Consider the following 18,851-nt stretch of genomic DNA (forward strand, 5'->3'; position numbering starts at 1 on the left):
CTCTTTTTTCAGATTTTCATTAGTGTTCAAATCGAACTAGGAGTGATTTCTTTGTGAAATGCCTTCAGCCCAGATTAAAAGAGCTCTTGTCCTTAGGAGAGAAACCCTCTATAAGGGTTAGTTCAACAATGAGACTTTGAAAACCCCAACCTCAAAAAGGATGAAGTGAGGCCTAGTGATCTATCCTTCTTCTCCCGCATGATTAAATAGTCCTCAATGGATCAATCCAATAACTTTGTGTAACTTGGAATAACCTGTAAATTTTGTTATAGATGCACATTATCTAATAAAGCCAAGAGAGAAAGAATAGAATAGCCATCTACAAGACAAGTTGTTTGGACCAAATGAAGTTCTTATTACGGCATAATGATCTCACATTTTCATGACACAACAAATGAGGTGAGGGAACTAACCTTATATAATTTTGCTTCTAACAATCAGTTTGAAAACCTCCCCCCAAAAATGATTTAACTTGTCATCCACAACCCAAAGACTGTCTTACAACGAAAAAATTGATTTTTACAAAAGATCCACAAAAGGGGGTCAATTTCATACAAAGACCAAACGGCTAGCTCAAGAGAGGATTGACTTGCTTGATAGAGGCTTGATTTCACTTGAAATGAGGTTGAATTGAGTGAAGTCAGGTTGAATTAATTTGAAGCAATCCTCTAATGGCTAGATGAGGTCCAACAACTTGCTTTACTTGCCTTAAAATCCTCGACATCTTGCTTTTGGATGCACAATGTCCCTCTTGGTGAAGTCGACTTGGTTCATAAGCTAGAAATAAGATACTTTTGCTAGAAACAAGATGCATTTTCCTTTTTCATGATGACTTGATTTTTACCTTGAGTAAATGGTCCTTTTCCATCCTTGACTTGGTCTAATGTTCACTTTTACTGACTTAAAAGGCTCTCCTAGCCCTCACACATGTGGCTGCCCCCTTGAAATATAGCCACAAGTGTAGATCTCCAATGCCTTGCTTGATTTTCCAATTCTAGGATGTCGGTTGTTTTGCAAAGAGATTATAGATGCCTTTTGATACTTTGCATGCCATAATTTGACCAAGATTTGACCTCTTTTTGCCTCATGAAAGCCCACACGTGCCATAAAAGGAGGATGCCCCCCTTTGACTGAGGACATTTCCTTGTTACTTAAAGTTTTGAAAAATTTCACATGGCATGGCAAATATAAAATATGCTAAGCAATATGACCTATGTTGACATTTGACCCCCTAAGTCTTTATGCATTGGGATCTGCAAAGTGCCTTGGGAGACATGAAATGTTGGAAAATGTGAGATTGTCATGTTGAAGAGTTGAGACAAGATGAATATGCCATGGCCAAAGAATGAATACTGACTCAATGAAAAAAACCATGTGGGAATGACATAGCTGTGTGTGGGGCATGGGCTGGACTAGCCTTACAATGTGCAATCACTCCTATAAAACCAATGATTTTTCTGAACCATAAGCCATGGAAGATCCACCCTAAGTCCTCCAATCCTATACAGGATGAAAGGCATTGAGAGAAAGCACTAATGGCACTGGCCATATCTAGCCATAATGGGCCTAGGATACCATAATACATAGCCTCCACATAGCCTACAAGGCTTCTGACTTGTTGAGAAATCTAGAGCATAGTAATTTAGGTGATTTCTCTTTGATGATAACTGCTTGTGAATACTTTTTACTTCTTTAGATTAGGTTCTTCTTTTACTTAGATTATTATAGTGATCTTCTTCATCAAACAATTACCAAACCATAAACAATAATGAGACAAGAGACACAAGATGTAGGCGATCAGCCAGGGCCAAAACCTCTCCAACTTGAGAGGAAATCCAAAAAAATTCTTCTTCTTATAGAATCTTCAAGTGATGAATTCCAAGACCAAGACCCTTGACTTACCAACCACTCCAAGACCAAGTCACAAGGCTTCTATAATCAACTTCTTCTTTCTTGAGTCAACGCTAGTCAAACTGCTTGCTTTCCTTTGGATCTTGGCTACCCTTCAGATTTCGGCCTCTTGTTTCAGACCTGCAACCCTCGACCTCTTCAGAAACCCTAGTTGCAACACGTGTAAGGGATTTTCACCTTCTTTTGCACCTTGATTCCCTTCGTTTGGATAGTATGATTTCCTTCTACAATTCGACTTGAGAACTAGCTTGATTTCTCCTTGATTCGGTCTCCAAGACAATAGTGATAACTTAAGATTCTTCTGCAGTAGATGGCACTCCTCTTTCTTCGCATGTGTGGAGGTATTTTCAACCTAAACAAACCCAAAAATACTTCGGCTTCCTTTCCTCTTTCCTTTGCTGGATGCGATACTTCTACTTCTCCCTTCACCGCACTTCTTCCTTGTATTTCAGATGCTTGATGATGATATCATATGTGAGGCCAAGCTCCTTCTATATATAGTGATTTGCTCCTTGAAATAGGCTGACTTGTGTAAGGGAGTAGGCCGACATGCTCTTTATAATGGTTTCTAGCTCCTTCGGAAGGCCGACTTGAACAAATTCTCGTGACAAGTTCTTGGAGGGTTTATGACGCAAATAAATTCTCTTTTTACAATATGTAACATGCCCAAATGGGCCTTCAATACATGACATTGACTTACTAGACTTTATGACTTGATGACCAAACCTAATAGCTCACAATGGGAGCTTCATATATAAAAATAAAATTCCTTGATCATGAAACCCATGACTCAAGCATTACAAAATAATTTTATTTTTCTTCTTTACATCAATTACATAAAATTATGATTACACGTCACTATGAAGACCGGGTCGAGTTACATATTTCAACACTCCCTCTTAACTAGGGAGGTATTCATAATCCATACAAGGTACTTGGACATTCTCAATCTGAAGAATTCTCATAAGAAGAGTCGGATTGATAACCCATCTGTTTAGCATCATATCCTCCAGCATTGTCACATAGCAAGGCCTTGACTAACAACTCTATCTCTCCACAAGATCAGAGCACAATGCTGGCGAGACCAATGATTTATAGACACCCTCATCATTGTCTCTCTTGGAACATACCCTACTCGGGTTCTCTCAGAGTATGTTCCACTAGGACTATTCTTATCTTGGATTCCCAGTCCTTAAAGAATATCGGTCCTCTACGACTACTCTTATATTGGATGCCCTACCACATCCTCAAAGAGTATTAGATGCTAAATGCTTACCCAAAGAGTGAAGACAAGAATGATGTGTCTATCTCTCCCTCTCAACTTAGGGAGGACATACCCATTCCACTGAAGGAATGTACCCATTCCTATAAAAGGAATGTACCCAAGCTCCCTTTTGATCAGGGACTTGACCAATCTCCCTTTTGACCAAGACTTGCTTTCAGCAGCTCTCTTGGTGGAGATCATGGAATAAACAACTACTTGTAGAACTCCTTTCTTTGATGTCATGAATTTCTTCTTTGTCATAGAGTCTACATCTTGTGGGACTTCTTCATAGGGCATAGACCATCCATCACTTTCATCCATGAGTCATGTCAGTCATGTCATCATTCCTTTCATTGGAAAGTGATTCATTAGTCCATATCTGGCCTTCCTTCATGCCTTGCTGCCATCTTCATGTCATGTTTCCTTAAGGACCTTTCATCCTGCCACATGAGCATCAGTTGTAGAAGACTTCCATAACTCTTCCCTTAGAAACCTTGCATAAGCCCATCTAGATATTGTTCAAAAATAAGAGATGATCATTAAGTAAAAATTACCTTTGTGATGGTCTTTCATCATGACATCTTCCTATTTGCATCAGCATCTTGCATACATATTGACACATCTCCAAAAGATATATACTGTCAAGGGTCTCTTTCTTTTTCAGACTTCATCAGGGTCTTCATATCTTTCATAGTCAAACATTTCAGTCCTTGGATGTTGATTGCCTTTTCCATAGTTGCATATTTCATGATCTCTTCCTTTCTTTCTTCACACATTTCCTTTCAAGAACTTCCAATCAAAGTTCCTCCAATTTTGTCAACCACCTCATATTTCATATGAGGACATATTATGTTGATTTCATCTAGTCAATGTGTGAACCATGCCTTCTTGCATCCTTCCAAAGGAAGAGATCCTGTCTTTTGATCATGCTCTTGAGGTAGAGCATTCATCCATGTTACTTGCAACCATATATATGACATGACTTTATTTTATCAAATACAAGCATACATACCTCATTTTCCTTTAGGTCATCTAGAATTCCTTCAACTACTTCCTTGATTGAAGGAATTTCAATCCCTTGACCTGCTTTACTTCTTTATACCATCATGCCATGAATTCCTACAAGTTGGAATTCTTGATGAAACACTTGCTTCCTTTTAATTGGTGAATCTTTCAATGAAGACTCCAACAGAGGATCTTGAGTATCCTCATCCAACAAATGTTTCCTTTTGACTAATGTATGATGAGCTTTGTACTAGATGACTTTTTCTTCTTCTCATAAGTACCACTTATGCTTCTAATGAGGTTACCAAGAGCTATATCCTTCTATAGGTGACTGCCATAGACTTTTGTTTCAGCTATCTTTCATGCTTCTCTATGTTGATGTCACGACCTCTTGCTTTCAATGCCTTTATGATTGCATGATGCATCCTATCATTCCCTTTAGTGACTCATGCTACCCGTATCTTGAAAAGAACTAGGTGAGGAAGACTATCTCAATCATAGTAGAGATTATTTACTTCCTCTTTCTTGGATTTCTTCTTTTTAGCTTCCTCCACTTCTTCGGTGATATGGGCTTCTTCTCTTCCCCTTTTGTTATTGTCCTCCTTAAGCTTAGGACAATCTCTCTTGTAATGCCCATATTCTTGACATCCACAACATTGAACTTTAACCATATTCTTCTTCTTTTTTTGAGAACCAAATTTTCCTTTTCTTTTTGTCATTGTGGCATATGCTTGATTTTGCTCATTTGATCCTACATCAGTTTTTGCCTTAAGCCTGGTTTCTTCAATCTTGCATAGTGACCATAGATCCTTGAATGGAGTAGCTTCCTTTTTCCCATACATGCTTGATGTAAAGTTACCCCATTCCCCTAGTAGTGCATTTAGTACTACAGTAGTCATCTCCTTGTCAGGCATTATTTCTCCCAAATCTTTAAGTTGGTCCCTTATTTCAGATATCTTCATAAAGTATGAGGATATTCCTTCTTCTTTTGATATCCTTAGCTTGTAGAGTTCTTGCCTTAATGAGATAACTTCTCTTGCAATGCTTACGAAAAAACAACTCTACTTGTTTGTCATATATTTCTTTTGAGGTTTTGAGTTTAGATACATATGGAATGAGGGGATCCTTGATGGATTCTATGAGAACCCTTTGAGCTCTTACTTCCCCTTTCATATATCTTGCAAGTGCTTGAGCATCTTCTTTTGGAGGTTTGGTGATTGAGCCCTTAACATGTTCCATGACCTCATTTTCTATTGGATTCATATCTGACATTTTCTTCCATGCAAGAAAATTTGAAGCCCCAACCAACTTGTTGCTTTCCTTGCAAAAAGACATTTTTGATAGGTTCAGATGTAGACATAAATATACTTTTTTTTGAAGATGCTTCTTCAACTCGCTGCCTCCTTGATTTTGATGATGATATAGATAATATGAGACTTCTCCTTGATGAAGATAGTTTTCTTTAAGAGTGATCCTTGGCTCCAACGAGAGGGAGATCACCTTAGAACTTTTGATGATGATGACAACGTCCTTGATCTTGCTTCTCTTGGATGAGTAGACTTCAAATTACTTTGATTTTAAGATTTCTTCAACTTGAGTAGAGGTAGGGCCTTTGTGGTCCTTTTCTTTGATAATGACTTGAGTGAGGGTTGTTGAATTTCCATGACCTTGGGTCTAGGAAAGAATCTTAAAATCTCCGACTCTACCAAACCAAGAATCTCAACGATACTACTTTGCACAACGGAATATAAACAACAGTAAATCACACATGCACAAACTATAGACAACCTTTTACAATTTTCAACCCAACTTCGTATTTTTAAACAACATATAATACAATAGTCTAGGGCTCTCATACCAGGGATAATGGCCCTCATACATCCACTAGTACAAGATACAAACTGGGGCTTGGTGTTAGTCCATCGACAACCAATCTGCCCTCAACAAGATACTCTGACCATCTCGCTGATGAAGTCAACTCCCTCAGCTCCCTTCGGTCGTACCTGGTACTTGCCCGGTCCTGCAGCTCCGAATCTGCAGCTCCTGCTTCTATCAATGCTCCAAGTCCATTTGGCCACTGAATCTCGGCTATCCAATTTGCTCTCTAGTTGTGCCTTAGTCCATCAAGGCCACAACACATCGAGACTCCTCTTGAGTTGTTCACAGCTCCACTTGTGAACAACTCTCAACTGCCCACTGCTGCTCCTCGGCTACTCAAGGACTTCAACCCACTATGGTCTTCTTGCGCTGCATTGATGAAGACCAACATAGAGCATGGAGGGCTGCCACCTATCACTGCAAGATGTCCATCTCCCACAATGAACATGAGCTAGGGGGATTGCCCATCTTCTGTGGTAGATGTTCATGTCCTTCTCCACACACAAGTCTCGGGCTCCACAAACTGCTCCTGGTTGATCAGATCCTTGAGCTCAACAACTGCCTCTCTCACAACTACCTTTGTCCATCAAGGTGTTGGACACTATCACATTGCCCTCTAGCTGACCATAAGTGCCCAATCCACATTCACACTTGGTCCACTCTCACGTTGCTCTCCAACAGTCCATGATTGACCAAGTCCACGTTGTAGCATCTGCTCCTAGCTAGGGCATCCCCACACTTAGGAGACCCTTACACATGGCTACCCACAGACTCCACCAATCTTCCCTTTTCTCTGCAATAGAGGAGCTATTGCACAAATCTGGGCATCAACAACTTGTCCTCTCCTAGGACACCATCAACTCATCAACTCATCAACTAAGGGAATCTGCAACACTCCTTGCTGCTGTCCTCTTGCCTCTCATTTGATGTGCTTGTTGTCACGTTGGCTGCTTGGTAGGCTTCCCAACAGTCCACGTGGGCTCTTCCAAGCAGCTCCTAAGGTCTCCTAGAACTGCCCATCAAGCTGATCCAAGCACTGGTCAAACTCTTTGACCCAACATCCCTCCAACCTCTACTCCAAATCGGTTTGTACTGCTGCAACAAACCTTCTTCTGTTTAGTGACTGGTTAGGGAACCCACAAGCTGCAACAACCCTTAGAACAGTCACCAAATAGCCCTTAAATGATTGCGACCTCTCCTAGTATAGGTCTCCTCCACCTTGCTGAAAGGATAGGGCATAGAACAACCCTCACACTTGCCCTCATTGAGATGCTATGGCCTGTGGCCTAGCACTCAGTCTTGCTATAGCACAAAACACCCTTCAAACATGGATTTAAGTCCATACAAGGCCTCCAAACAAACCTGTTATCTTTCTTCCTCCACGTTGCTAGTTTAGGGCTTCAATTAACCCCACAACAACCCTACGCATAGCCTTTCTGTGTGGTTAAGGGCCTGTGGCCTTACCACAGGTCTATCCTCCTTCTGCGGCTTGCTAACACAGAGGTTCCAACCCTCAACGCAACCCTTAGACAACAAACAAACCTTACCTCTGTCCTTGGCTCCCTTCCTGCAATCTCGGCCTCCAAAACTAGCCCTGAAACAGTCCTAAACATCACTTCGCTGTCCGGTCTTTTGGTGCGGCCTTCAAGCATAGGGCCTTGGCCCTTCCTCCAACAAATCTCGGCTTCCAACCAGCCCTAGGTCACCGGAAAATACCCTTGACATAGACCTAATCCTTTGTTGGTGTCCACCCTTCTTTTGTTGCGGCTAGGGCACAAACATAACCTCTTCAACGAGCTCTCCTCCAAGATGAATGTTGCACGATTTTTATACCTTAATGCCTCTACATCACCCTCTATTTATACATAAATGAGGGGCTCCTTCCAACATCACTCTAAGGTTGTCCAACTCGTCAAGGGGCTTATTTAACCCAAGCCGACCTTGACACATATGGTGTAAACCCACTCATGACCTTAAAAGATTCATAACTCCTTAATGACAACTCGGAATCGGATGATTCTTGTTGCGTTAGAATCGTCTTGTCGAGAGCTATCATCCTCATCCATCACATGTCGAAAAATAGTCACGGTTTTTGCCCAAACATCTATGGGTGCAAAACCCCAGGCTTGGGTTCTAAGCCCACAAGCCTACTTGTGGCGCTTTGACCTCCAACTCTTGAACACTAGGGCTTGGAGTACCTCCCAAGCTACACAAAAATCAACAAGGATCCCAATACTTCTTCAGGTGTAGACTTCTTCTTCGATCTAGGGTTTTGACACTTCCTTGTAAATCTTGACTTCAAAGTGCTTTTAAGATGATATTCTAGATCTGCTTAGATGCCCTCTCTAGAATTTCGGTCCTTGAATGCTTGAGTGTCCCTTGTTGAATTGCCCTTCCTTGATTTTTGTCACCTTAGCTCTCATCCCATGTTGAGAAATCTAGGGCATAGTAATTCAGGTGATTTCTCTTTGATGATAACTGCTTGTGAATACTATTTACTTCTTTATATTAAGTTCTTCTTTTACTTAGATTATTGTAGTGATCTTCTTCATCAAATAGTTACCAAACCATAAACAATAATGAGACAAGAGACACAAGATGTAGGCGATCAGGGAGGGCCAAAACCTCTCCAACTTGAGAGGAAAACTCAAACAAATTCTTATTCTTATAGAATATTCAAGTGACGAATTCCAAGACCAAGACCAATACCCTTGACTTACCAACCACTCCAAGACCAAGTCACAAGGCTTCTATAATCAACTTCTTCTTTCTTGAGTCAACACTAGTCAAACTACTTGCTTTCCTTTGGATCTCGGCTACCCTTCAGATTTCGAGCTCTTGTTTCAGACCTGCAACCCTCAACCTCTTCAGAAACCCTAGTTGCAACACGTGTAAGGGATTTTCACCTTCTTTTGCACCTTGATTCCCTTCTCTTGGATAGTATGACTTCCTTCTGCAATTTGGCTTGAGAACTAGCTTGGTTTCTTCTTGATTTGGCCTCCAAGACAACAGTGATAACTTCGGCTTCTTCTGCAGCAGTTGGTACTCCTCTTTCTTCGCATGTGTAGAGGTACTTTTACCCTAAACAAACCCAAAAATACTTTGGCTTCCTTTCCTCTTTCCTTCACTGGATGAGATGCTTCTACTTCTCCCTTCACTGCACTTCTTCCTTGTATTTTAGATGCTTGATGATGATATCATAAGTGAGGCCGAGCTCCTTCTATATATAGTGATCTGCTCCTTGAAATAGGCCGACTTCTATAAGGGAGTAGGCCGACATGCTCTTTAGAATGGTTTCTAGCTCCTTTGGAAAGCCGACTTGAACAAATGCCCGTGACAAGGTCTTGGAGGGTTTATGACACAAATAAATTCTCTTTTTACAATATGTAACATGCCCAAAGGGGCCTTCAATACATGACATTGACTTACTAGACTTTATGACTTGATGACCAAACCTAATAGTTCACGATGGGATCTTCATCTATAAAAATAAGATTACTTGATCATGAAACCCATGACTCAAGCATTACAAAATAATTTTATTTTTCTTCTTTACATCAATTACATAAAATCATGATTACACATGTCATTATGAAGACCAAACCTAGTTACATATTTCAACATGACTTACATTCTTGGGGCTTACAATGGTACTTCTCAAAAAAGGAAATATGAAATGGTACCCCTTCTAAAAGAGGGGTAACAGGTCTCATTCATGAGAACCCAAGACCTTTAGCAATGCTTCTCACCCATGTTGACAATTTTATAGGGAGGGGATTGAAACCAGGTTTCCTCCCTTTCTTCTATCCTCTCAGTGTTTGCTTTCCAGACTATGCTTCTCACGATTTTGGTGACAATGAATACCAAGTGAAATGGTTCCATTGATCGATAAATTTTAACTCTAAAGAGCTATAACGTGTAGTATTCTTGGAATGATAAAGCTTTATGAGCATGGCTTAAGTGCAAATCTAATCCATCATACTTCGCATTTTTTCTGCAACAGGAAAAACTGGTGGATATGAAAGCCATGACTGAAAAGATCCTATGACTATAGTTCATAGAAGCTTTGGCCTCATAGACCAAAAGGACTGGATGAATATGACCATCCTTGACATAACTAATTGCTGTGCTAGCCTCAATATGTTGTTTTACCTTTTTGAAAACTTTACATGTTACGAAAAAGCAACCTCTGCCAACCTCCCTGCATGATTGAGGCCCTGATTCCATTCAATTTGACTTTAAGATTTTGCACCCTTTGAATAAAATTTGATCTAATTATTAAAATTCCAAATATGCTTCACTAAAGATAATGGATATGGTTATATACACTTTTCAGTCCACTGTCGTGGCCTTTGGATTTTGCAACCCCAGGGGATCTAAAAAAACTTGCTGGCCCGTCATATGACTCTCTTATAGCTACTATAGTTCCAAATTCTACTGGTTTATGTGACAAATTTGAATCCTTAAGTTATCATTGCTATTATTGACTGGTGCATCTGTTTTTGGTCATCTCGAAATAAAAGATATGGAAATGAAGTGTGGAATTACAGTTTATCAATATTATGAATTGGAGTTAATTGTGATTTCTACCATATGTTTTTATGTAGAATTGCTTCATTAGCAGTGTTGGCAACAAAGAACGCACTAAAATGGGTTATGTTTGTGCATTATGTGAATATAGCTAGAGATTTCTAGTCTTAATTGAGGATAAAGTGTTTACAGGACTTAAATGTCAGTGTCATGGATGTCATTGAATTCTAGAAATCAAGGTCAGATGGTCTTTTATATTTTAAATCAAAATGAACAGAGTCCAGACTTTATTATTTAGTGACTTCATCAGAAATGTTGGGTTGTGATCCGTAGTTACTATATAAAATTTCATTACTTGTCTATAGCAAACATGGGTTAACACTTAACAGTGGTCACTGGCCTAAGTGCACCTAGATATATAAAGCATCGCTATTGTACTTTTATGGGATATGCTGGCAAGAAAGGGGAGGTAAAAATCTTCTGAAATTAATTTGAAAAAACAAGGTATAAGTTGACGTGCATTTCTGATGTGAAAGGTATTGAGATAATTATCTGTAACTTGTTATTTTAGGTATCTGAGGAGGTTGAGCGAGCAGTGGGAAAACTTGTTCCTATAAAACGAAGGTGAGGCATATGCAAAAACACTTGACATCTCTTTCCTGAAATGCATCTTAACCATGTCATTATTAAGTAATTAAGGCATAGTTTGTGCATGCTGTTGATTTTGATGGAAACTCTTGGAGATAGTGCTGTCATCTTCCAATATTACTTATTTACACACAACTCCTAAAGCCAATTGGGTCTATCTATATACCCAACTATAGGAAACCCGGTTAACATGGGATTCTTTTAGTTTACCTTTGTTTAGCCTGTACTACGCCTTGTAATGTATATCTTTTGGCCATTTATTTATTGTAGGTCTTGTCCAGAAAAAGAAATGCAGGGTTCTTATCGATCGAGAGACTTAAGGCTAAATTTTGTGAATAAGCTAAATCTTCCCATTTTCACTGGGAGCAGAGTAGAAGGGGATCAAAATTGCCCTATTCAAATAGTGCTGTTAGATGCCTCTACAGGGGAATCGATCACAACAGGACCTGAGTCTTCCCAGAAAGTAGAAATTGTTGTTCTTGAGGGTGACTTTGGACCTGATGACAAGGAAGATTGGACTGCAGAGGAATTCAATAATCATGTGGTTCAAGAGAGGGAGGGTAAACGGCCACTTCTTACTGGTGATCTGCTAATTGCTTTGAAAAATGGCGTTGGAACCCTTGGAGAATTAATCTTTACTGATAATTCCAGCTGGGTAAGGAGCCGTAAATTTAGGCTTGGGGCCAGAGTTGCAGGGCAGAGTTACGATGGAATCAGGATAAGAGAAGCAAATACAGAAGGCTTCATAGTTAAGGATCATCGTGGTGAATGCAAGTTTCTCATCCCTGCTTTCATGATTTTCTATTTTCAATTTTGTTTAAACAATTGCTCATTGTGGTGAATGTAAGTTTCTCAACCCTGATTTCATGATTTTCTATTTTCAAATTTCAATTTTGTTTAAATATTTGTTCAGCAAACAGTGTCTTGAATTTATTGCGCTTGCCCACTCATAGTCCGAAAACTTGCTAAGATCATGACCTCTTGCAAGTTTACTGTGACTCCACTTATCATGCTATAGTACATATGGCTTGTAGGGTTTAAATTCTTGATAGTCCACTGAATGATTTTTCCCCTATCTCTTGTAATCAGTATATACACAATTATTATTAGGAAATCTGTCCTGCATGTTTTTAGAATTTTCAAAATTCACATTTGAATCTGCAGCATGATTTTATTCTTGACATGGAAAATCAGACATGCGGATTGCTTTTAGGAGAAAAGTTGTTTATAGCCTTGGAGTAGATATATCTGGATGTTTGCGAATGACAAATCTTTCCAATTGAAGAAGTTTAAAATGTTAACCTTATCCATCTCGTCCCCTTATCAATCTAGAACTTAATGAACCTTGACGTATTTAAGTTCTGTTAATTTTAAACATTATTTTATCTCATTTACAATGACTAGGTTTTCATATGTTTTATTCTTTTTCGGAACAGATCAACATAATGCAATCCACTTGGATATATTTTATTCTTTTCCAGAGCAGATTGGCGCAATGCAATCCATGCTTTTACAGTATACAAATACAGGAGGAACATTTTGTAGATGCTATGAAAGTGGCCGTCTTTCTCGTCAAAGGGCAATGCGTTTTCTAATTAAAATCCTGCTTGTTCAAAATTTATTTAGCAATGATTTTATAATAGATTTGATAATGTTTGTTAGTTTTTGGTTGCATCGGAAGTGCTCTAGCCTTGAAAATTGGTGGAGAGGCTAAGGCACATGAGTTCTAAAGAACCCAGAAACCGTTTGGTGAAATTCCACTCGGATTGTATTTTATTATAATAATTAATATTTTTAATGGAGTCCATAAGTCTAAACTTAGGGAAATTAAAATATTAATGGGTATTAATCAAAATATGGGTGAGAATGATCTAGACGGCGGATCAAGTCATGTTAGCCGTTGATTAGTGACTTAATTTCGACCGTTGAAGACTCAACGAAAAAAGTATAAGATGGAGGCTTGGGGTTCATTTGCAAACACACTGAGAGAGAGAGAATTGATCTAGAGTTCGATTTCTGGGGCTAGGAAGCTGAGAAATTCGAACTAAGTGATCATTTAGCAGTAGAGGGGCAGTGAGAATCCGGGAGAAGGACTTTCCGGAGAACACTGACAGAGAGGCGGAGAGAGCTTGCAGAGAGGCAGCGCAAAATCCGGGAGAGCTGATGCTGGGCCTGTCTGGGCCCACGCAGTTCTGACGCAGAGCCAAAAGGGCTAGTGCAGAGCAGAAAAGCTGCCTATCACACAAAATCCAGAATTGTTGGAACAACTAGAACTGTCGGGAACAGCCGGAATTGTCGGAACTGCCAGAACAGCGAGGAGAGCTAACGCAGAGGGCAGAGAAGGTGACGCAGGGCTGACGTAGAGCCAACGCAGAAATAACTGGGGTTAGCCAGTCTTGTGCCAGATCAGTCGAAATTCTGCCAGGTGAAGTGAGGTAAAACTCACTCAGATTTTCTGCCAATATTTTCTCTGTAAAGGATTGCTAGATGAGCATCCTAGATTTGTATTTAGATATTTCTCCTGCATAATAATAAACCCTCAGAACTGCTGCACCGGTTTTCTCGCATTGGGCTTTTCCGGGGACTATTGTGTCCAAAAATAAGTGTCCTACTTATCTTGTTTTTTGCTATGTTTTTTGTTTCATGAGATCAAATATTTAATTAGTGTAGGCTGCAGAAGTAATTTGCTTCAGTATTCAGAAGAATAACTTGGTTAATATATATTAAAAATCAAGTAGGTGAAGTAGATTCAGATTTGCTGTAGTAGGGGTTCCTAGAGTCTAGGAATTTTCACAATGTTGACACCTAATCCTTGGGATTGGGTGAATATGTGTAAAATAATGTAAATAGAAAATAAAGAGAGTTGGAATATGAAGAGACACTGGGAGATGAAGCCCAAGAGTCTCTCCCTCCATGTATATATCTATGATCAACCTTAATGCAAAATCACAATTCATTTAAGGAGTTACCTCCTGGCCTGACATGAGCACAAATCCCATTTTAGACTTGTGAATCCTGTCATTGGTTTCCATTATTTTGCTAGTTTTCTGCTCCTCTCCTTTGACAAAAAAATTGTCCTTTATTTCCTGCCATTTCTTGCCATGCATAACCGTGGTATCCCAAATCTCTGTGTCAAGCTGTGAAGGAATGAACGCTGGTGTGGTGAGTGTGGATTTTGGAATAAGGATTGAAAGCTGTGGAAGATTGAATGCTGGTGTGGTGACTAGTATGTCTGCGACTAGTATTATGTGACTTGTAACACACTGCTGTTACTGTGCACTTCGATTTCTGCTTGGGTTTTGAACAATGACGAGGTGCTTGGGTTGCTTCCGCCCCCTCGACCCCTCCACCTTCTGACCCACTCACTTTCATATATACCACTGACAATCATACCTCCCACTGCCACTGTATACCACCGTTTTTTATATATAACATTGGCCTAACACTTCGTTGTTCGCCCCCATCCACGACACCCAAACCACCCGACTCCTGGTTACCAACTCACCATACCACACGTCTTTGTTGTTTGATTGTGGTTGCGTTGCATCCCATACACCACTATACCCATACCATACACCACCCACCCAACTCCATCCTGCGATACCGCCATACCATAGTCCACTCCTCATGACTCTCATATATAATTGTGAAGATTTCTGAATCTACACATCAAAATTCCTACTGCAATCACTGGTTTATCATCTCCTACTTGTTATTACATTCAACAAGTTATTTAATTTATAAACAGTGATGAAAAACACTACTGCAGCCTACACTGACATATAGAATCTAGATCATAAACTGAAACAAATATGAGACAAACACAAAAGGGACACCGTTATTTTTGGACAACGCGTCCCCGGAAAAACCTAACGTGGGAAAATTGGTGTAGCAGATAGAGGGTTTGTATTATTAAGCAAGCAGAATCTGAGTAGAACAGGTTGCCTCTCACACCGTCTAACCTTTCAGAGAAATCTCGGCAGCAAGAAATACATATGAGGGTTTACCTCGTTCTCCAAGTCATAACTCATCCACTGAGTGGCCGGACTCCGACAAGCACTACGAAATCCCAGCGCAATCCCTGCTTGGGCCAGCGTCTTGCCTCTAGGAGACTGTGTCACCCCTTCTGCTGGATCGATTTGCTGGAAGAATACTGCTGTTCAACCCTCCTGACTCAGAACCTCGCTTCTCCAACAAAATCTCGAACTTCTGATGATTATCCTGCACTGCCACTGCAAGAGACCCTCTTGCCCTGCGTCAACCCCTTCCTGGGGTGCGTAGGTCTCTGCACTGCCTCTCTTCCTGGTACTCGTTGGCTCAGAACACCTTTCCGGTCCAACTCTCTGCTTCTGCCCCTCACTGGAACTCAGATCACTAGTTTGATTTTCTCAGCAAACCACGCCCCAGAAAAATTGAACTGATTTTATGACTTTGGTGTGTATCTTGAACTGACCCTCAAGCCTCTTATACTTTTCCTGTTGATGAATCAACGATTGAGATTAAGTCCCTAATCAACGACTAAGATTAAAATAGACTTGATCCTCGCCTCTTAGAAGCTTCTCACCCATATTTTTATTAATATCCATTAATATTTTTATTTTCCTAAGTTTAGACATAGGAACCCATTAAAAATATTAATTATTTTAATAACTCACAATCCGAGTGGAATTTCTCCAAACGATTTTTGGGTCTTGGAGATCTCATGTGTTGTAGCCCCTCCACAAAATTTCGGAGCTAGAGCACATCCAATGCTACCCAAAATCAACACTCCCTCTTAGCGAGGAATGTGCTCTAGCAATACTTCTCAATAGAAGTATTACATTGATCCACTGCATCGGTCCTCTATGCTGCTGATGCTTGGCTTGCTGCCCTTCATCCACTGCACTGCTGCATCTTGTACTGCTGCCCATGACTCTGCCACTGTCACTGCTACATCTGTATTGCAACTCCCTCTCAAAACGCTGCATCATGCTGCCCATAGCACTGCCACTGCTAACTGCTGCACTGCAACTCAGTTACTGAGAAGTAACTGAAACTTCACCCAAAAGCTGACATGTTGGTCAGTATGGATGCCTCGTGATGCTGAAGCTACCTTTGCTGCTAATCTGTACTGACTCTCTGCTGCTACTGCACTGCTGCAATCTGCTTTGTGCCTCTTGCACTGCTACAACATCCACTGCGTTGCTTCATACTTAGGCACTCTAGCTATGCCACTGTTGCTCCATCATCCCTTGCACCAAGTGACTCCCATCATTCTGCTACTGTCGTTATGGGTCTCGTAGCCGTATGTGATCCAAGAGTTTGGGCACCTCAAGTATCCTACCCTCGTGAAGTCCTCCCGACTATAACTCGATGTTGCCCCACCTCTTCTCCAGAGGTGCATGAGCACTCATGGCACAATCCTCATCATCATCTTCCTTGTTAGCTTTCGCTGGAGCAACCTTTGAGTCAAACTTCTCTTCCTTGCCCTTCTTCCGAGGGCACTGAGTGGCGAAATGTCCCAGTTCCCCACACCTGAAGCATCTGACTTTGGTTATATCTTTCTTCTTCCTTTTCTGTTGCCCTTGCTGTCCTGATGATGCGAGAGCTGCATCCTCCTCCTCCTCCTTCTTGACCCGGCTCCTCTGCCGCTACTCCCTGCCTTGGTCAGCCTCTTGATCTCTTCTTGTCGAAGAGCTATCCACATCTCCTCCCAACTGGGGAGAGAAGCTTTGCCCAAGATACTCTGGACAAATGTCTCCCAGTCTTCGGTGACTGCATTCAAGGCAATCCTGACCATGAACTCAGGATTTGGTGTAGACCCCACGGAAGTTAGCTGGTCTCGAATCCCTTACAACCTGAGAAGGAAGGGATCAATCTCTTCTCTCTTCTTCATCTAGTACTGTCTCAGCTGATTCTCCAATAGCATCTTCCGTTGAACGGAAGTCCCTTGGTACAAGGTGGTCAGCGTCTCCCACATCTCCCTCGCCGTTTCCTTCTCAGCAATGTGTGGGATCAAATGATCTTTGACCTCATCTAGAATCATGCATTTAACCTTCGCCTGGGCCTCCTCGTACTACTTCAGCAATCAACATCGACCGAAACAACAACTACCTTTAAGGCATAGTCCTTGATGCGATTCTTGTCTAGGATTACCATGATCTTGGCCTTCCAAATGACAAAATTGGATGCTCCATCCAATTTGTCCTGATCCCTCAGTCCATTAACTGCCATCTCTGCTCAACAAATATAGGACTGGTTCTCTTCTCCCTCTCCTGCTATTAATCCAGCAAGACTCGGATCTAGATTTCTTCGGCATTAGAAATCCTCTAAGGAACAGGCCCCTCTAGACTCCCTTTGAGTCTTGATTTCCTTCACGGAAATCCTCCTGCCAAATGTCGAATCACTCCTCTCCAATCCTTCTTTACTACTGCTCAGCAACCTGGATCTAGATTTCTTTGGCTAGAAATCTGTCAAGGCAGTGACTCCCTCTACCCCAACTTTGTCTCCACAGACACTGTTTTGCACCAACAGTAACGTGTCCCACCAGCTCCTCAGATTGAATCTGCACTGCTCCTCCAGCCTCGACAACTGACTGATTTGAGCCTCTCAGGCTCTGCGCTGGCCCAGAGAGCTGATGCAGTCATTGCGTGAGCTCCTCTCGGGTACTGCGTCACCCTCTACAGGCTCGAAATGCTGACGCAGGCACTGCGTGAGCCTCTGCGTCACTTCTTCTGCACTGCGTCACTCTCCCTCTGCGTCTCTAGCTTTGGAACAATGCTATCACTCGAGATAGCTGCCTCTCAGCAATAGATTTGCTAGATCTCCCGACTGATTGCTTCAGTATCCTATGATCTGCAATGCTCTGATACCATGTGAAAATTTCTTAATCTACATCAAAATCCTACTGCAATCACTGGTTTATCATCTCCTACTTGTTATTACATTCAACAAGCTATTTAATTTATAAACAGTGATGAAAAACACTACTGCAGCCTACGTTGACATATAGATCATAAACTAAAACAAATATGAGACAAACACACATTGGACACCGTTATTTCTGGACAACACCTCCCCGGAAAAACCCGATGCAGGAAAACTGATGCAGTAGATAGAGAGTTTGTATTATTAAGTAAGCATAATCTGAGTACAACAGGTTGCCTCTCACACCGGCTAACCTTTCAGAGAAATTTCGACAACAAGAAATACATACGAGGGTTTACTTCGTTCTCCAAGTCACAATTGATCCACTGAGTGGCTTGACTCTGGCAAGCACTGCGAAATCCCAGTGCCATCCCTGCTTGGGCCAAAATCTTGCCTCTAGGAGACTGCGTCACCCCTTCTGCTGGATCGATTTGCTGGAAGAATACTGCTATTCAAGCCTCCTGGTTCAGAACCTCGCTTCTCCAGCAAAATCTTGAACTTCTTACGATTATCCTGCACTGCCATTGCAAGAGACCCTCTTGGCTTGCGTGAGCCCTGCGTGAGCCCCTTCCTGGGCTGCGTAGGCCTCTGCGTTGCCTCTCTGATGCTACTGTTGCCTCTCTGCCTGGTACTCGTTGGCTCAGAACTCCTTTCTGATCCAACTCTTTGCTTCAGCCCCTCTCACTGTAACTCAGATCACTAGTTCGAT

The 18,851-nt window shown here is 41.2% G+C and overlaps 1 protein-coding gene across 3 annotated transcripts in view; it reads left to right on the forward strand.

Annotated features, from left to right (window-relative positions):
• Positions 1 to 18,851, forward strand: part of LOC149174298 (calmodulin-binding protein 60 D-like) — a 122,697-nt gene that overhangs the window by 21,665 nt on the left and 82,181 nt on the right. For all 3 annotated transcript variants that reach the window (XM_089419292.1, XM_089419294.1, XM_089419293.1), the window contains 2 exons: positions 11,160 to 11,212; positions 11,507 to 12,006. In XM_089419292.1, coding sequence (XP_089275418.1) covers positions 11,160 to 11,212; positions 11,507 to 12,006 — 553 coding nt within the window. The remainder of the gene's footprint in view (positions 1 to 11,159; positions 11,213 to 11,506; positions 12,007 to 18,851) is intronic.

This window comes from Pinus tabuliformis, chromosome 4_1, assembly GCF_031772625.1.
Source record: "Pinus tabuliformis cultivar Carrire ecotype Pingquan chromosome 4_1, CPIR1, whole genome shotgun sequence".
Taxonomy (NCBI): Eukaryota; Viridiplantae; Streptophyta; class Pinopsida; order Pinales; family Pinaceae; genus Pinus; species Pinus tabuliformis.